This window comes from Bactrocera oleae, chromosome 2 (genome assembly GCF_042242935.1).
Source record: "Bactrocera oleae isolate idBacOlea1 chromosome 2, idBacOlea1, whole genome shotgun sequence".
Taxonomy (NCBI): domain Eukaryota; kingdom Metazoa; phylum Arthropoda; class Insecta; order Diptera; family Tephritidae; genus Bactrocera; species Bactrocera oleae.
Genome location: NC_091536.1, coordinates 98,338,028 through 98,359,685, shown reverse-complemented (window position 1 = coordinate 98,359,685; position 21,658 = coordinate 98,338,028). Strand labels below are relative to the sequence as shown.

At 36.0% G+C, this 21,658-nt stretch overlaps 1 protein-coding gene across 6 annotated transcripts in view; it reads left to right on the top strand.

Moving 5' to 3' along the window:
• The window catches only part of KrT95D (phosphofurin acidic cluster sorting protein KrT95D), a 57,135-nt gene that overhangs the window by 10,224 nt on the left and 25,253 nt on the right, over window positions 1-21,658 (top strand). For 5 of the 6 annotated variants that reach the window (XM_036357369.2, XM_036357372.2, XM_036357371.2 and 2 more), the window contains exons 3-4: window positions 16,947-17,432; window positions 18,125-18,429. In XM_036357369.2, coding sequence (XP_036213262.2) covers window positions 16,947-17,432; window positions 18,125-18,429 — 791 coding nt within the window. The remainder of the gene's footprint in view (window positions 1-16,946; window positions 17,433-18,124; window positions 18,430-21,658) is intronic. The other variant, XM_014235111.3, reaches the window with a different exon arrangement.

Below are 21,658 nucleotides of genomic sequence, written 5' to 3'. Positions count from 1 at the left end.
CCAAACACAGATAAAGTGACACAAATGACAGCGTCCCTTTTGAATTATGTCGCTCGGGTGAGGGTGCACTTTATTACTTATGCTCGCATATTTGCAGTCTCAATTTACGCCATCACTTAGCTTGAATTCTCGAACGTAGTACAAATAATGATTCAAATGTTTAACAAGGTCGGTACATGCCCCTACATACTACTCAAAGTGCCTCGCGAGTCGCGATGATGGAACATCCGCTGTTATGTGATGTGTTATTACCCCGCCACCCGTTTACTTTTAGTTATGTGGAATTTTTACGGATGGCGATCTCACTTGGCTTCGTTCTTGCTCAGCAGATCGCTGAGAGTCATCATCCAATTAAGTTTTATTCAATGGAGAGCTTGTTCATTCCTATGCCACCTTGTTGGTGCGTATGTGTTAGAAGTCAGTAGTTATTGACCGCTTGATTTCCATGTAGGCAATGTCTACAATTGCGGCAGTTGTTGTAATTACATTGCTTTGGCATGTGTCACCTTGCTCTCGTCAGTCACTGCCGCCCACGACAACATTTCCATTAGCGACTGCCAATAATTCTTGCGGTTCTAACAGTTTTGGTTTTAGCTTCCCTGCCTCCCAACCCGCAGTACTTGTTTTTTGCTGTTGTCTGCGTTTAATGCTGACTTTGTTTGCTTCACAGCTTTTCTGCTTATGTCTACAGTTTTTTCACTTTCCCTTTTACTTCCTCAAATGATTGTCTGTATGTATATGGCCGCTTTATGTGTGTGTGTCACTTCCATTTTATGCTTTTTGTGGGTAGGTCCTGCTGGAAGTATAGCAGTACACCCACAAAATGCTTTACGCCAGCATACGGATTCCTTATTTCTGCGTGCGAGTCCTCTTTGTCTTTTGGTCGCGGTTTGCTTGAATGAACTGCCCTTTCTGCCACATGTTTCTCATACATTACATACTGATTTACCTGTATATATTATATTATATTTGCTCCTTTAGCAGCCCCAAAATTACTTTTTCTGTGTTCCACAATTAGACTAGTGCAGAAACCTTTGAAAATGATAAAAAAAAGAAAGAAATTCATAGGAGGTTGAAGCCCCGAAATTCCTATATCAAATACGAAATATCGAAGAAATACAATAAACTATGAAGAAATATAATAAATAACTATGGAGAATAGTACATAAATAGGACTGAAAAAAGAATTTATATCCTAGTTTCCTTCACTAACCCAGAAATGTGTAATACAAAATATATATTTATTTCAAATAATAGTGTCGAAAGATCCATACGGGGATTTGAAATGTACATGTTCATACATTTTGTGTTAAAAGCCCGTTATATGCTTTCAAAAACTGGAAATTTTTATGTTAGTACTAACTGCCTTCACTAAATAAAAGCGGTAGCGGTAGTGGCAAATAACTGTCAAAAAATCCTCATGCCCATAGATTTTGTATGACGCTGAGTGCTTGAAAAACTCCAGTTTGACAGCGCGTTAAGAGAAAAATTGGCTACAGAAAACGAAGAAGTAAGAGTATTTTTTCTGAAAAATCAGCCATTTGTGCTTACATTTCTTCCCTAAAAAACTTGAAAAGCTATGAAACCGCGCCCCCTTTCAGAGCCATTTTCTTTCCTGCAATAAAAAAACAGGTCTTAAATTAAATGAAGCTCAGTTATTTTCTTACATACTTGTACCTACTTACCTACATACCATATATACTCGTACATATTCTGTGGTAATTTTTGGTGAAACCGAATTTTATTTTTCCTATAATTTACTAAAATTTTAAAATAATATTGTCAAAAATTAACCTATAATTTGTTGTAACAAATTACCATATTAATAGAACATATTAACTGCGTTCATGAACAACAAAACTGGATCGAGACATTTTATTATTTCTTTGCTTCAGCAATTCTGTATGGAGAACTTATCTGATCATCTCACACATGTGATATATGTACATATATGCAGTAAGTATTTACGCCGTTCTAATGCCGGTGCATATTTTTCTTGTTTGTCTTTATCAAATGAACAACTTGCCCACTAGCTAACTCTCACCAAATGGAGCGCCTTTCATTCATGGAATCTACCTTCAGGCGCCTAAAGCTTACTGATAACGATGGCGCGGAAGTCTTAAACACTTTTGAAAGCACCGCCTTTAAAGATTTTTTTCTAAACTTGAAGTGTTTATGTACAATGTACAAACACAAATATGTGTGTGCTGTTATGGGAAAGGTGAATCGCTGCTAAAACAACAAATATAGTCAAGCAAAGAAGGGAGTGTTATACCAACATTTTACGGAGCTTTGAATAATCAGTTTGGGACTGAAATCCATTACACACTTGTTATCGAGGGGCATAAAGACAATGCCACACTGACCTTTGCTCTCAAATGATTTCTGGTACCTTAAGTAATTTTATTTCTGAAAATTTCAGCTTAATTGATCGAAAGTTGGTGCAGTCATATAAATAGTTATGCACATTATCTTATCTTCACTATTTTTATTATTTGATACTTAGATTACATGGAGTTACCAAGTAGATACAAAAAAATATATAAGTTGTTTGATTGTGACACATTACGAGCTGTTTTACAAATATTTATAATGTGCTTTCTACTATCACAAGGTATTCTTAACATCTCCTGCTTTAGATCTATTTCTTTATGGTTTGTGAAAGTGGCAAAATGATGAAATGATTCGAATAGCGCATAATGATTCGTTCATAGATCATACAGTTCTTGTAAATGTAGATTTGCATAAAATCCCTTGAAAAAATCGTGCATTTATCCTATTTTTAAACTTGGCATCCGTTAGAGGTCACGTTGGGCCACTTCGGCGGCAACAATTTGACAACAAATAAACAGAAATTCGAGCGTAACAGCTGTGATATTCCGCTGAAAACAATGCACTGCCGTAAATTTGTTTCGACCGACGATTATGCAAACGTCGCATCATCCTCGTGAACCCATATTAATGAATGCAAAAGAGCTTTGTTTTGTACTTGGCTAACGATTAGCTGTATCATAGCACTTTAAAGCTTATTTACATGCCTGTATGTATGTGTGTATGTTGTGCAGGGACTGTTTATTTTCATATTCAAATTAAAAATCTGCGTTGATTTTCGTCATTTATTTATAGTGAAGAATTAAATTGAGAATTTTCGGGTTCCTTAAATCGCCACATATCATGTGATGAGTTAAGACAAAATGTGAGTGGTAAGCACAAATATTTCTATCCTACTGTAAGAGTATATACTCAGTTCACACATATATATCTAGGTATGAATGTGTCTGTCAATGCTCTGCCTATTTATTGCTTAACGGACCTCGGGTGATTCGCAGTTTAAAAAATAATAATAGTAAAACCAATTAAATTATTAAAAATTAATTAGATAACAAAATGCAAGAGTTATAGAAATGTCAAACCTAAAAAATTCTGATATTAAAAGTACTTTCATAAAAGGACGTAAGTCATTGGGTAGCGTAACATCAATATTATTGCCAGATAAGAATATTTCTTATCAGTTCGGAGTTAAGGCATCTTTCTGCTCATCCGAAAGGTAACAGTATTAATACAGCTACCAGAGGCTTCTGGTTTTGAATCAGAAAATCGTATTCTTTACTAATTAACTTAGCCGCCGACCGAATCGAAATTTTTACGAATTTTTAGTCCCAACAAACATTTTCTTTCCTGGTCGCTCGACTAATTTTCAAAATATATGTCACATTTTTTATAACCAAGTCACAAATGTAAACGTACCGCTTTACTGAAATGACCAGATTTTGTCGCCGGGTCACATCTTTGCATATAACTATTATTTATGACATGCGATCATGCGAGAAACTGGAGAAATATATTTGTCAGCAATCATTATCTGACTTTCTTCGCAATTTCGCATTCGATTTTTCTATTATCCAAGAGAGGGATGTACATATATAGATTTTTATATAGGGACAATGGCCCGTTTTCATGATTGCCATTGAATGACAATGACAGGACAATGACACTGTACCCTTTTGCAGTTACGTTAGGTTCGATAGACTTACAACTATAACTTAACGATATGAGTATGCAAAATTATAAATTCATGATATTCACTCGGCCACCATAGTTCGCCAGGTGTGGCACTGTCCTGCCGCTAACATACCATACGTATGCGTATGCATGCGGCGCTTAACGACTTCGCGAACAATTATCCTCATCCTCGCCTTCAGACCTTTGTATTCATTCGATCGATAGAACATTGACCTTTCAGGCATTGCGAATGTGTAGATAGACGAAATACAGAATCAACTTAAATTGTTTCAAACTATTAATTAAATATATGTACATATGTATATCCTCATATACTGTGTGTTCGCATTTCATATGTACACATATTGCATATTACATACTTGTATGCCCATAATTAGGAGTAAGAAGTTGTAATTGTACACCCTGAAGGCATCGCAGTTCATTGCCTCGGAATCGCTATAAGCAATCGCCCCCCTAACGTAATCGTAATTGTGAGTTAGTAGATATGCGAATCTACGACAGTGTATGTCGACTGCTGTCTGAGGCGTAGCACTTTAAACTCTTTTCTAACTCTTGACGGAAACAGCTCTAATATTTCGACTTCAATATAATTAAGAATTTGTGTGTGTTACAAGTACCTAAGGTGTGTTAGATGTGGAGATTCCTAAAGTTCACTGTTAATCTCGGTTTTAGTGTGGAGTTATCTCTTCATAAGATCAAATTTGGAAACTACAATATAACAACAAATGTCGTGTTATTTAAATCAAGAATTATGGGAGTTTTGTCTTTTGCAATTCTATGAAGAGAGCTCTTGCAGAGTAATTTTAAGTAACTGATTTCGGCATTTGCACTGTGCTGTGTAAACTTCGTTTCAATATGCTTTTTGGAGAGCTCGTCTTCAAACTCTTTACAAAATTGCATAGAATTGATATGCAGATAAGCAGGGATGTGATTACAGTCAGGGATTATTGGCTCGAAGCAGCGGGATTTATCATTCCTCGTAGTAAAGTAATTTGTTCCGAAAGACCTTCAATTGGAAAATGCTTATAAAATATTTCGTCTGATTATTATTACATTATCATTTATTATTATTGTATTACAAAAAACTCTATTTATAAGACGACAGGTGTGTCAAATTGGTCTACAAACAGATGTTTGCGTATGAACACACTCGCACAGCATAAATAATTTGGAACTATGTATAAGGAAAACTACTGAATTAATTGAAATTCCTCGAATTCCAAAATACGGATTGTTTATCAACATCAGTCGCATACAAATTTGTACCAGTGCCTCACATATACATATGCACAAATTAAGTAATAATAAATATAATTAAATTTCTCGATGCTGCGGTTGAATGCAACAATTGCATGTGCGAGAAGGGCCCCTGTTCCATCGAATTGTGCGTGTGCCGCATAACTAATTGCAAGAAATCATATTTGCATGCACAGAATTTTTCAAAATATGTATATGTGTATGTGTGTATGCGTATCTATATATACGCTGGTATAAAGTTAAATATAATTAGCCAACTCATGTCAAGAAGACGAGACTTTATTACATTACGTCTGCATGAATCATTTATTTATTGCGATTTTCCAACATTTATTCAGCGCACACATACATGCATACATTTATGCATACATGTGCAACATAATTCACAATTACTGGTTTGTTTGATCGATCTGTTTTGAGTTTTTGCATTCATTTACAAAAACAATCGCAAAAATAAGTGATCGCTCGTAATTCGTTATCAACTCTTGCTACTTAATGCTTTGAATATTGATTCATTTTCGTGGCTATTTATAGAAAATATCACAACGTAGTAAATAATATTGATTGATTAGCGATCGCGCATCCACCATTGTTCATTGTTCAGTATAATATTTGATGAACCCATCCTTTCGCCTACTCTTAACTGTTGACGGATTTGATCAGTCTAACCTCAATTTCAAATAGGGGAACTGTACAAAACCAAAATTCCGAAAATACAAAATTAATCTTCAACTTTCTGGAGAAGAAATCGCTACGCGGTCAGTGTACATGGTACGTTGGACAAATCTACATGGTACGTTGGACAAATCTACTTATTTCATTTAGTAGTGAAGTGACGCGGGTAAGGATGTTACATAAACGTCGCCGTGTCACCGCATGAAAGCTGCGACAATGAATGGAAAATGAAGTGGTGCACTGGCACGTGTGTATGCATAAATGTCTGTTGGGTGCAGTGATGCGCTGAAAGTGGGGCGAGGAAGAAAACTTCAATGGCTAGATGAATGGGTGTCGGACGTGAACACAGTTGCTTTTGCATCCAATTTCATTACTATGTATGTATGTATATGTCTTTATATGTCTATATATGTGAATGGAAGAGTGCCTTTGTAGTGCTTGTTATTGTCTCTCGGTACCAGCAGCTGCGTTGCCGGTGACAAAGGTGGCCCAAATGGTAATGGTAAATGTGATTATCTCAATTGTAATACGGTGTTGCAAAGTGGCAAATGCGACACCAGAACGACCCATTTCACGTTGCAGTTGGTGTTATGAAAGACAGGTTCTCAGCGCCCCCACAGCACAGCTAGTATTCATGTGTTCTGCCAATAAATTAGTGGCATTTGCATGTCTTTTTTCCTTCTCACTTTCGAGTTTTTTTCTAAAATATGTATGTATTTACCAAGCTATCTTCAAGAGATATTTGTGGTATATGAGAGTCATGTCTTTATTGTTGTCAAGTACCGCAACATGGCCTTTTGTTTATTTTTTCCATTTTTAACAACTTGAAGATATTCCCTATAATCCAAGACCGCGTATTCAACCGGTAAAATTTGTGTTCCAGAATCTTTTGGTTAAAATTTTGTTAACGTGTACCATATTTTACGTTTATTTATGTGCATATCCTACCAACATAATTCTATGCGAAAATAAATGTTTAGTAGTTAGAATTAAAATTATTTTAATTGAAGTGCGTGTGTTTGTTCTTGTTTTGAGACAAAACGTGCGAAGTGCAATTAAAGCCGGTGCTTGTCATCAACTCGCGCTGTATCTGAGCAGAGTTAATTACTCGTACGCTCGTCTATCGTTTGAATTTTATTAAACACGCGATTGCCTTAAGTGACTTGTGAAACTCTTACACACGTACTACTATGTACATATGTATATGCTTTCATTTTATTTATACTCGTGCAACATGTTGGTACCGAGTATAATAGTTTTGTTCACCTAACGGTTGTTTGTACTATCTAAAACTTAACGAGATAGATAGAGGGTTTATATACCATATAATGAGGAGACGCGTTGAAATCCGGGTGACTGTCTGTCCGTCCGTCTGTCCGTGCCTGCTGTAACTTGCGCAAAAATTATGAAGACTTAATGAAACTTGGTACACATATTCACCAATAGCAGTTCAGTATTGCGGATGGGCATAATCGGACCACTGCCACGCCTTTAAACTGCAGTAATCGAAAATCTATAAATTGCCATAACTGAAGCGCAAATTAAGATATAAAACTGTTATTTGATACAACGAATCGCATTAATCAGGAGCCTTTTAGGGCTAAAGCTCTTACAATGCGAAGTAAAATGTAGTAATCAATCTCAGTGAGTCTATGACTTTCAATATACACACATAAGTTAATAAGGTACCAAATTTGATTGTAGCACCTTCTTGATTTCGTCGAATAATAAAAGTTAAATTGTTCCGCAACATATTTTATTACAAAGTTTTGCCACCCCTGAAGTTATCTTCCCTGCTTTGATAGTTACAAGTTGCAAGAGTATGAAATCTTCGGTTACACCCGAACTTAGCCCTTCCTTACTTGTTTTTACACTTCAATAGTAGTGTAAGGCTATAATTGAACTGTTTCCGTGCCCCAAGTCTTTAGGCAAAAAATTGTATTAAATAATATTGCCTTTAAAGCACTAGAATCTTCCCCGTGCACTCCCATAATTTACTTCATATATATTTGTTTATTAAAACAAGAAAAAATGTTTACTTTGGCTGCACCGACGCAATTACACCATTCACAGATGCATTTCTTATAGCATAAACAATGTATTGGATAATCTAACTATTGTAGCGTTGCCTCTGTGCCAAATTCCAGATCGAAAACTGAGGGACTAGTTCGCTTATATAAAAGGCGGGCAGACGGTCATGGCAAAATCAACTCAGCTTACGCAAAGAAAATACTTTCGATTTTGTAGAAAAATATTTTTAAAGCCTGGTCCCAACTTTTCAATTTTTAGTTAAATAAAAATCAGCATATTCGGATGCCGGTCTCTTGAAGATTTTGGTACTAAATTAACTATGATATGCTTCATAATAATAGCTATGGATTCCTCTAACTAAAGCTTACTTTATTTTAAACCTATCCTTATATAAGAACATACTTTTAAACATCGCTATTCGATTTTTATTTCATTATACCAGCATTTTATACCAGTTTTAGTTCGCCACTTTTCAAGGTTCGGCGAATCGAGGCAGTCATTGCTTCATACATGTCATGTGTCAGCTAACTCTGTTATTATCCAACTAACTAATTCACAAGCCGCTGTCAGATGTCTGTCGCCTTCATTCATATGTTGTATATGGTATAAGCTAGTATGTTATTCATATGAGATCTATAAGTATAAATGTGGAGTCGTTATGTTGATATCTGCTCAAGTCAGGTGCTTTCAGCAGTTAGTTAGCTTGAAAATATAGTTGTGTTCAAGGGAAAAACGACTTATTATTACCCCGGCATGTTAAAGGAAATTGGGAGTCGTTTATATTATTAACCGAACAAGTTTATAAAAATTTTTTGGATTTACTTATTATTATTTTTGATATGAATGTAGGTCGCCATCTCTTGGAGACGTTGGAAAATAAATTACCCGGTTTATTTGCTGGGGGCGCGTACGCTTAGCGGAAAAATAAAACTGTAATCATTGCTTAGTTTCGTATGGCTTTTAATAACTGAAAATTGCGGCAACGAGCATTTGTTGCAATAGCAATACTTTCTAAGTATGTACTTTGAAAGAAATTAGCCAAGTCATTATATTTTAAAAGCGTTACAAATTAAAACATATGAAATGATTCAACGCATCGCATCGCGTCGCACATCGTAACCGGAACTTTGCTTTGTTCGATTCCGCTTTCTCCTCTGCGAGCATTTGTTGGTCATGATGCGAGATGTTGGGGTCTTAGCTGTCAAGTTGAATCGCTTATCAACGGTATACCTATTCGGATGGTCGTACACAATAAACAGTCAGCGGCCTCGCCGTCTGACAGTCGGACACTTGTGTACAAAGAGCCGACCGTTCAACGAACTCCATAAATTCACAGCCATGCTGAAATATCATCAAGCGTACACAAAGAAATTAAAGGAACGAGTACGGTACACACAAACACGTACTTGTATATACATATGTTCGGATGTTTGGAGTATGTATGTATGTAGATCATGGAGAAGTATCCAAAAAGTTTTATTTTAAGTGATCCGGAAGTTTTTTCAAGTGTTGGCACATGTGGCACTCATCTCAGGGCCTTGTAATATTCATGGTAAATTGTGTAAGGTTGTAATCAAAATGACCGCTTTGTCATCGAAGCTCTTAGCTTTGTCCGACTCAAACTAATTTGTCGAAATTAGTTGAATCATTGGATTGATTGGATTATTGAAGCAAAAAGTATATAATTTTGAAAATAGAAAGGTAAAGAAGTCGTATGCGTACATTGTAAGACGTGTAGATAATGTAGTTTGGATCATTTCGGATACGTTTTGCCTATAATCGATTCCTGCAATATTTATCTTTTAAAACACTACGATGCTAGCTCTGTTATAATATTTTTTACTGTTATCTTTGTGTTTAATTTAAACAAAGGTGTGCATTTGTTGTCGTGACAAATATCAATTACAGTCGTTATTTAGTAAAAAAATATATAGTAAGCATATTTACGATATATGTTAAAACTCGACATTTTGTTAGAATTGAGTAGGAATGTGGAAGAAATGGGCCGAGGAAAGCACTACACAACGACAGAGCTTAAGTTTATAAAAATTTTGCAAAATAACGGTTACACCCAAAAGGAAATTTCAAAAATTATAAAAAGATCCCAAAAATTTGTGTTTACTGCTTTGAAACCTCCAAAAAAGAGGAAGGTATTCAACACCGAATTCAGTCTGTAAAGCACTACCGAAATCTATGCCGAAAAGCTACGCTGCCGTACTCGCAAATAAAGGTTTTGCAACAAAATTCTAACTTATATGTTATAATAGTCAACTATTTATGAGCTCTGGTTCCATGATTCTATTTTATTGTCAATCGAAGTTCCTGACAGTCCCTCTAAAAGTTGTATGCGGATAATACTTAAATTTATATTAAGTTTGTTTTACTAACTATAAAATATAATAGTTACTCCTAAGAACTGTGGTAACCCCTTTTTTTTATAAATAGTTGTGAATAAAATATTTATTCTACTTTAATGTCAGTAACTGTATGTCCACAACTCGTATGTGTGAAGTAAACCAATTTTGAAGTGACCTTTGTATACAGGAGCTTCCATTTATTTGTGGTTTCGTGCCTCAAGTGCTGCTGCCAACTTCAATTTTACATACACTATTTTGTGGATTTATCTGAGAATAGCTTTTGCTTATCTATTGGCACGTGCTTCTAACAATTTTAACGAAACAAAATACGAAATATAACTGCCAGAAAATGATTCTAATTACACGTCGCCTTTCGAAACTGTTTTTACTTGGTTCGCTTACGTGTACTGCGCAGTCTTTTGTACTACATATATACAGGTATAAAGATACTCTACAAGAACAGTGACAGTCATCTCACCGGTAATATGACAGTCACAGCAGAAGAAAGTTTATATCATTTTCTCAAGAGCCTTGTGCAAAAACTGATGCAAACAAACGCAAAAGAAACTAAATATATAGTTTTATTTGAAACTTATTTAACATAGTATGTACGTGTGTATATTATATTTAAAAACTTCTCTCTTTCATAAAAACGTATATTTTTAACAGAAAACCCAAAAGAGTTTTGCACAGAAGCGTGCAACACTTTTCGTTTGTGGCAAGAATAACAGTAAAAATTGTTTTGCGCAGTTGTTGAGAAACTTACTTATATGGAATAACAACATATTGAAAAATGATGATTAGTGTTGATAAACGTTTTTTTGACAACCATCAACATTGATAGTCATTTTACTATTTATTTGACTGTCAGTGGTGACAGCATTCAGCTAATTCATTCTTACACGTGCAAGCAATATAATTCGAAGATGTCTCTGTTTAACAATAACAGTGACGGTCAGTTGACAAGTAAACTGTCCGTCACGACTGACATGCAAAATGTGAGTGCATTGGTGAACCCATCAGCAGTTTCTTGAGGATATAATTAAGTTTTACAATTTTATCTTTCAAGTTGAGACAAAAGCTGTGCTTATGCTCGTATCAAAAAAATATTCTGGGAAAAAAGTGCGGCGGCGAAAATCACGACATAATAAGTCCTAAAACCTTAACGGCATTCCTATACTCTGCTTGCAAATCCTTCCAGCTGTAAGATTTGAAGGGGCAAATAAGTTTTTGTGTTTTCAAGTATCGTCATGCCTGCTGCTCAGTCCGCAAGTATTCTGAGTGCGTAAGTTGCACAAATGCAATAATTGAATAATTTCATTCGTATGACAATGCGTGGCCAGATAATCACTTAGCTCAGCTTAGTCACTAAGTTTTTCACATGCTGCCATTTTTCTTACTAGAAGCATTGTTAGTTAGCTACAGAGCGAGTGAAGCGTAAAGCGCGTTGAACCAAAAAGCCTCCGAACACTTGCTCATACAAATATTCCGATTAAATTTTGTATGTATGTACATACATATATACATATGTTTAGTAAATTCCAGTAGTCGTTTGATGGTTGCGATAAATGTGAAATATTTGTGTTTTTGTCCCCTAACGGCATTTCACATCATTAGCTCGAGGGTGTTTCACAGGTTTTATACATACATACACATATGTATAATATTTTTATATGCTCTATTATTATTAATCCTCTTAGTAATGGTCTGGAAAAATCCCCCTGGCATTCAGATAGTCAAGCTTGATAAAAAACTTTGAACGACGAATTATACAACAACCAGAATTGCATGGAAAGCGATTATGACAGATAACTGTATGTACATACATATGTGTGCGAACTTTCGATTGTATTTTTCAAACAGCGTCCAAAAATATTTGATCGTTCCCCAACGGTGAGAAAGAATATATCGTAGAACTTGTATCTGCATACGAGGTTTGCCTTTTATATTTTGGTTCCATTTCGTATTCTCCCTTAAGATCTATACACTTTTGCATGCCTTTGAACCAATTGTCGAAGCATTTTTGCCACTCTGATTGAGGTGTCTCCAAATCATGTGTTTTGAATGCATCATCCGTCTCTTAAGGTGTTGCAAAACGTTGGCCTCTTAGTTTGATATCATATACCCTGTACTATATATTGAGCAAGCTGTAACTTGAGTAAAAATTTAAATATCTTGATGAAACATGGTACACATGGTTCTTAGCACCGTGAGGTATATATGGGAGATGGACGTAATCGGCCATTGCCAGATCCACAAATCGCAATTAATCGAAAACGTATTAAGTGCCATAACTAAGCTCCCTAATAATATACGAGACTGTTATTTGATGCACCGAATCGCATTAGGGAAGGGCATCCGTGGTTTGAGACACTTTGAAAAAGTAGGCGTGGGCCCACCCCCTAATAGATATAATGCACATATCTCCCCCACCACTTGAGCTTAATCAACCAAACTTGATCCAAACAAATCATTTCAGCACGTCTACTGAAAGTGTAAAAATTAGTGAAATCAGCTTATAACCTCGCCCACTCCTGACGGTTATGGGGAAAACTACTAAAAGTGCGCTAACACACTGAATAAATGAGCCACATACATTAAATTTCACAACCTGAATGGCAGGGAAGCACTTTATAGGATGTGGTATGAAAATTGTACAACGAGCGCGGCACCGCCCACTTTTAGGTGAAAACCTATATCTCAGAAATTGTTCGACCGACTTAAACCGAATTTGGTGTGTGAGGTTATCCAAATATTCCTATTAAACATTAAAAAGGGCGAACATTTTAAATTTCGTCTGACTCTTTCATTTTACAGTATACGAAACACTCACCAATAAAGTTATCAGAATAATACGCAAAAATGTGTAAAATTGGTAAAAGCAGGTCAATACTTCCATAGCCCCCATACCCCGAACATATATATTTCGAACGTCCAGTTCACTTTATACCGCACCTATCGGTCAATACGTAAGAAATCTTAATGAAATTCAAAAATAATCTCTTTCCAATAACAGTGTATCCTCTTTCCTTAAATGAATGAAATCATGGCGATACTTTCCTTAGTTTAATGTAAAGTTTTGCCAAAACCAAAGGTGCAAAAGTATGGAATGTTCGGTTACACCCGAACTTAACATTTCCTTACTTGTTTTTACTTTTAATTGTTTTTGAACGTTTATTTTGAAAAGAAAACTTAAAACATAAACTGTTCAAAGGGTGAATTGATGCCGAAAAATTGAAACCTATTTAATCTATTTTTGGAATTATGTATGTTATATTGGGTTAAAGGAATATATAATATGAGCCGATTCCATCTTTGTTCCGTGTTTTGGGGATTTAAAATGGGATTCAGCATATCAGCTTCCCCACTGAATTTAACGTTTTTAGCTACGTAATTGAGGTACTATCACACTCTTAGTAGTTTGTAGTAAGCCAATGTGTGAAAATGGGTCTGGTAGTTACATGCATGACCTACCTACCATATTTACACTATCGGTGGTGAGATCCAATATTTCTAACTACCAAACGTCATTCTATGATTCTTTGTGTGTGCCCCCTTAATAGCACTTTAAGTGAATACAGTATTGTACAAGCAGATAGATACATTAAATAATTAGCAGTTCGCGCTGGGCATCGAGGCGTACAAATCAGTCATTGATGATTCACATTCTTCACAAATTCTATCTTTAAAGTGATCACTGCCACTTGGTGATATAAATACATTTTGTTGCCAAAAAGGTTTACGCCGTACTGTTACAATTATCACATATCTGTATGTATCGTAATTACTAATTACACAAATTCGAATTCACACTTTTTTTTTGCTTCACAAGCACGCGCTAATTGCGCCAATCTCACATATTTCAAATACCGCAACCAAGTGTGAATTCAGTGAGTAATTGCATTTGCCCCAATTAAGACTCAAAATGTTCTAACGATCGGAGACGATTGTGAGTGCAAATGCATATTCTCTTATGATATTTGTATGTATATAAAACTTCGGAGTGTAGAGTCGCGAAGAATTTGGGAAATATTAAAAAAAAATTCTTTGGGGAAAAAAATTACTCCGTTGTCATCATTTTGTAAGGCTCATTGTTTATTATTTTTCGGCCAACAACGCTTGTATCGTCTGCACGATTTTGTAGAAGTTTTCATAAATTTCTGAGTACAAGTTCTCTGCTCGCCAAGTTTGAGCTCTACACCTATGCAAAAAAATTTGTATTCATATTCGGTTTAATGCAACATAGGAGAGTGTGATGATGCCTCATTCAAATGTTTCACCTCTTTCTATTCAATCTTTAAATCTTTTAGCCATTATATTTGGTTTATGTGAGTGGTGCGTTTCGCCCCTCTCCATGCTTTTGCGTATCGAAGACATCTATTGTGTATTTGTAGCTTTTGAAACTCCCAATACTAACGCAAATTGCGAAATAATCCGCATTACCACGTATCAAATTTGTGAGTAATGGCAATCATGCTGCCTTGCTGCTACCAGTTGTTTCCACAAAGCAAAGCGCGAGCGTATCTGGCAGATTATAAAAGTAAAGTGGTATAGTATGTTGTATATATGTTATATAAAGGTTTTGTACATATGTATTTGTTTATATGCAATCCATTGGACATGTCATGGGTATGTATGTGGCGATTGCGTAAATGTAATATGAAAAAAGTGAAATTTTATAATTATAAAGTTGCACGATTTGCAGTCTGACATACCAGGAGCACACACATATGTACATATGTATGAATATAAGTAACATATATGTATGTTAAACTTCGTTAAATTGAAATCAAAATGTTCAGTTTGCAATTCACAATTTTCCACTTCATTTCCGAATGAGATGGTTAGCGAAATATTTGAACACATACGCACATATATAAATGTAACAGAGTATCTGCAATGTTGACAAATATTTTCCAACTCATTTCCTATATAATGCCTTCGATTTTCTCTAATATCTATATTAATCCAAACATTCGAAGATGTTAACAGTTGTTATTTTCTCTAAGGATCTGTCTAACATGGATTCTTTTGCCTTTTTCCGGTAGGTGACGACGACAAGCGACAGGCAGCATCTGTCAGATATTAAAATATACACGTTCTTATGTGCACAGTTATTTAGCACGACTTCACGGCAGCAGGGTTGCAATTGTCGCTATCGGTAAATTAAAACTTTTTCAAATTTTGCCGACGACAATGGGCAGCGGTAGTGATGTCACTAATATGTGAAATGTAAAATTATATAAAACTCTAACAAGTCTAAACTTATTTTACCAACAGAAGCCTAAAATCGCTCTGATATATCATTTGTAATAAGAATTGATAATCGACCTATTTACTTATCTGTTGCACAAAAAATATCATTTTTAACAAAATATTTTAATTTTATTGAAGTTAAAGATTTTAGTACGGCAACAACGAAGTTGTGTACATCAGCTGTTTGTTATATCACTGCCGTCTTCAAAATGTTCGAGGAGCTGGCTTCAAGACGACATTTGCCGACAAGAAAATTTCGCTGTCGTGCAGTCTGTCTCCGCTTGTATGTGCACATATCCACATACATATGTATAATAGATATTGATCCTATTTACAGAGGATTTGCGTGTAGAAGTATAGAGGGAAGCCTTATTTCAATGAGCATCTCAACACTTTCTGTTGCCACCTCTCCCTCAGTGGATTCCTCGCTGCTCCCGGTGGTTATCTGCTCTTCGGATTAAAGTGAATCCTTTTAATTCTGCTATGATTGGACTGTGGCTCAATGCAGTACACTCAATTGTCAACTTACTTTCTTTCTTTACTTCGACAGTTTCTCTTACCCTTGTAAGTGAATAAAAATACACGCCCTTACTCATTTCAGTTACAATTGAACCGTTATTGAAGTCAATGAAATGAAGGAATTGTAAATGGAATACAATACCAATTCAATTTAGTTATGACCTTACGGTTGTTCTTGGCTGCTACACAATCATTTTACCACGATGTGTACAACAAATAGAGTACAACGCACCTATTATCCGCTTAATTCTGTGTGCTTTTACTATGCATACGAGATCATATACATATATATTTATTTGGCTTGTCGGAAAATTCTTCTCGTATGTAGACACAGCTGGGAACAACGATAAAGCCTACGAGTATTTGTTCTAGTATATAATGGAGGTGGTTGTGTCTTGCGATTGGACAAGATTGCTTAGCTCCGTATACGTATGTATTTATATATTTGTATTCTCGGTCCAATACAATTTCGGTCTTTTCAACATTTCCTGCTGAGGCTATGGATGTAATCATTATTTGTTGTAATCAGTAGCTGATACGTTGGGTGTTGATACATCTGTATATGCGTTTTAAAAATGAGAACCGGCGAGAAAGAGCGGATTATATCGGCTTTGCTCTGAGTTATCGTTGCTTGTACTATCCTAGATGCACTTTGTTGTAAAACCTTCACCCCAGTGGATACACGCCAACTGCGTGGTTCTTCAATTCCCAGAGAACTATATAGTATAATCGTACCTAGGGGTTTATCAGCAGAAAATAAATGAAGCAATAATTCCTTTGTAACTACATTTCTTTGTTCATATTTTCTTTGTTTTCTTTACTTTACAGACTATGTTCGTTGACAATAACGCGCCTATCCATACTGACACCATTGCCCGGCGATATGACGTCACTAACGTTGGCTGTCAAGATGCAGAGCTCCAAACGCACGCTACGCTCCCACGAGATACCCATAAACAGTAGTGGTTTTACGCAAAGTGGCTCATCCGGTGGGGCAGTAACCGGTTCGACTGCCCCCAATAGTGGTGGGGGCGGCGGCGTTGCTGGCAACAGTATACAGCAAAGCAACTCCGGAGCTGCACTTATCGGCAGCGGCTGTGGCAGCGCACAAATGGGTTCGGCCATAATTGGCACACCCGGAAATATTGGAAACACGGGCATTGGCATTGGCGGAAGTGGCAGCGGTGCGTCCATGACGATGAGCGGTTTCGCCGTTGTCGGAGGCGGTGCTACGACGATGCCACTGGCAGAGACTGAACTAGATCTACACTTTAGCCTCCAGTATCCGCATTTTATTAAGCGCGACGGCAATAGGTGAGTAACCGGAATTGTTATGCAATGTCTTAAGCGCAAGTGTATGCCTTTGAGTTCGTAGATTTGTTAAATTTTCTGCAAGGAGCTTTGACCTGAAGCCAGTTGGTGTATGCTGAAACAATTTTTTTCAATATTTCGTTAATTTATAAGAAATTTAATGCTTTCCTTGTTGTTATGTTGTTATGTTATGTTTTTAAATTAATAACGTTGAAAATTCTTTAATTAATCTTGAATTGTTTACAATTTGTTTGGGATGTGAACCATAAGTTAACACTCTTACTTTCATCATTTCTTTTCAATGCTTGCAATACAATTACTACAACACTGGCAAACTGAAACTGCCCTTGAATGTTACCATGCAACAAAACTCCTACACTAATACCACTACACTACTACCAACAACAATAACAATATTAATGCCGAATTTCGCTGTGATGAAATTATATTTTTATATAATATTTGCCAATTAACACGAATGTATTTTTAACTTATAAATGTATCATAAAACATCGCAAACCAAACAATTACTAATGCCACATTGCTCATTCCGTTAATTGAAATTAATGAATACAAAAATGACATTCTCATTGGTGCTTTGCATGGCTGTGTAAAATGTTTATAATTGATGTGTTATTGTCACAATCCACCAACTACAAATTTATACTGAAATTATTAAAAAAAAACAACAACAGCAATCGCATTGGCTACAATTTACCCTTTTCTCCCTTCTCACGCTCAAACGCGCATAGACTGGTTATATTGTTGCAACGACGCAAAAAATACAAATCACGCACCATCTTGGGCTACAAAACCCTTGCCGAGGGCATTATACGCATGGATGCAGTGCTGCAAAAGTCCATGGATATGACGGTCGAACTGACGGCAACTGGCAAGAATGGCCGACCGGGCACCACGGTGGCGTGTCTGCGCGCCGAACGCGTCTCTTCCATTCCTGTTGATCAAGACAATAAGAATAACAATAGTGTCCTATTAGCAGGTAAGTGGCCCCCAAAATAACTAAAATAATCAGTATTTAACACTTTCAAGTTGCCCTGCTTATGCAATCGTCTTTTGTATGTGGTCGATTGAACATTCCTATTGTCTACGATAATTAGTTTGTCCAATGTTGTTTCAATATTTTGTAATAAACATCATAGAAGTTAATAAGTGCGTAACGGTTCTAAAAATCGAGCGCGATATGTGAGCTTGTTGTGAGACTACATGTTCAGCTAATTTGAAATGAAATCCGCTTTAATATAGACCGTCAGTGAGGTAGGACTTTTTGTTTTTTAAACAAAATAATGCCAATATGAGATATCAACTCTTGAGAGATAAAATTAAACTTGCATAAAATTAATATACATATATATTTCTTTTTTTAAGTTACAAACTGAGTTCTTAGTTAGGATAAGGCTTTTGACTACACACTTAACGAGATTTTATCTCTCTACTTCCAATTAGGAAATCATACTTACAAAGATTCAATTCTATTTAACATTTTTTTTTATATTTAATGCAATATAATTGTCATTTATTAACAGCAACATATATTTTATTTTAAGGCTTTGTTACTGTTAGAAAATAGGGGATTAATGAAAGTGTAGTCACCCAGTATTGAGAGAAAAGCGAGAGCGGTACCAGAGATTTAGGTTTAAGTTTCTATGCGCACCAAGACCCTTGTGTAGGTGTGATCGTGTATCCCTTTCTTACGTATAGCGCTTATCAGCTTCATGGTGTATGTTATTTTCAACACTAATTCTTACAATGTAGTGGATTTTCGGTAGTTCTGACTTGTTGTGTGGTTTCTACTAGTATTCATTGGGGTTTACAATAAGAGCACAGAAGTTAGTTTTAGAACTTGGAATTAGAAGAGTTACAAGCTATTCTTTAAAATATGCAAGTTTCGGTATTGCAAGATAGTTATCAGTATTGCCAGAAGCAAATAAACACAAGAATTAAAACCAAAGCTGTTCAAAATGTTCGTCATGCTTATACCATTATGTAATCTTTCATGCAGAGGGGTGTTGTGCCTTGATTCCCTACTTAACTACACTATAACCGGTGGTAAACAATTTTGCTAAATGGTCTAGAGTTTTGGTTTATTTTTCTAGCATGTTTGTTTTGGGTTTTTAGCAATGGTTAGTTTAAAATTGGTGTGCATACTCATGCTGCTGAGTGAGTGCAATCCCTGTATAAATTGCAACAAATCCGGGTTGAGTCCACGATTAGTCGCAAAGCATGAAGTGACTAATAACACTTTTGAACTTTTTATATGGAAAAAACTGCTCCTTATTGCTGGATCATGTCCTGTGATGAGACTTGATGAGAATTGAATTTTTTTGTATTCTAAAGCCTACAATATGCTAATCGTAAAATATCATCCAAAAGCGTAATTTCTTCTAGAGATATGGTATTAATCAAGGAAAATGCAAAGCTTCAACTAATCTATTTTGAACTATGGTACATTTTCCCTAAGATACTTGTTTGTAACTAATTGTAACAAAAAATATATGTTTGCGATTAATTCGTTCCCAATTGTACCCTATATATCACTTACATAATTTTTTTGCAGGAATGTTGTACTCACACAGAGTAAGATATTCTCACACAGGCTCAATAGTTTAGTTGTTATCATTTACGCAAGTCTTTCATTTATTATTAAATGGCAGACGTCACTCGAATGCCTAAATAGCAATTCGAAATTGGCGACTGCTTACCGGAATGCCCATTATATTATATGATCTTGAGGGTGTACGTGCATATCTGCCATATTTGTACATACATTTTTATTACAAAATATTTCACACAACATTATTTAGTAATCATTATGGCCCATTTAAGAGTTACTCAACTTGCTACTTGCACACATTCACACACACACACTCGTAAAAGCGTTAGATATGTAATTGAAATTATGAAAGAAAATTACACATGCAGCATTCTATTTCCGTGCACTGGGCGAGCATACAGATATTTTAGTTGACCTAACACGCCATGCCGCATGTTGCATGAACCGACGACGAATAGTTATGTGTGAATAGGAAATTCTGTTGCTAAGGAATTTCAAAAGAACGAGAGAATCTGAAGAAAACACGAAACGGTGTGTGATATCAAGCAGCTGTTGGGCTTCAAGCGGTACAACAACAATAGTAGAGAAGCATGCTTAATTCATTTATTGAAATCGTCATTGATTGAAGGCAGTCTATTTTCGGCAAACTATTTGCATAACTTAATAGAAACTTTCCCAACTGTTATTGAATAGCTCTTCCTGATCTTTAGTCGCCCAAAATTGTTAAAATGCCACAACACACTGGTGAGGAAGCAACACACATCAATGCGCACAGTTCTCTTCTGCTGCCTCAAGGTGTTCGCAAAAGTTTTCGAATACGACTCTCCTTTATTTGGCTGCAATGCCCAATGTTGCCGAAATATTTCATTCACCAGCCTCAATTTCTTGGATTCCATCTGCAACTTTTGTATGAATAGTTTTTCGGGTTGCGTTGGCATGTTCACAGTGCGGTTTTACCAACTTTGTTGTCATTCGCCTGTTGCATACCACATGCAGTTACAATTCGTTGCATGTTTCGATCGTGTTGTTGCTGGCGTGGTTTCTGCTGTTCTTGCTGGTGAGTGCGGTTCATTGTAGTGGCTTCCAATTGCAATTGCTTTGTCATCAAACTTTCCTTGTTGCTAAGCCATCTTACAGTGCGTTCAAAAAATAACGTTTTCGTTTTCCAAAGTGTACGTAGCGTTTATTCGGAAAAATGTTGTAATTATACTAATACTTGTTACAATCTCCCGCGTTGCCTATTATAGCCAGACATCTTTGATGACAACTTGCAACTAAATTTTCCGTATATTCCACAGGAAGCACCCTTCAGGTATGCTAGAGTAGCCATATGAATCCTGTTGTTGACATTAGTTATAATTTTGGCTATAATTTCAGCCCAAACATTCTCTATTGGATTGGCGTCTGGGACTGCGTTGGCCTAATCTAAAGTAACAATAGGGTTTCTTGTTTTCATTGAGTACAGAGTCTGCTCCTACGTCTTCTCACAGTATTTAATCATGGTTATTTTTTGCCGTAAATCATTTCAGCTGACTTCAGTAAACTCTTCTTATACAATGTCATCATTCTAACGGCGTTTAGGTTTTCTGTGAAGCACCTTTGCATAAATGTTTGTCCTTTTCTTAACCAAACACGTCTGAATGGCTTGAACTATAAA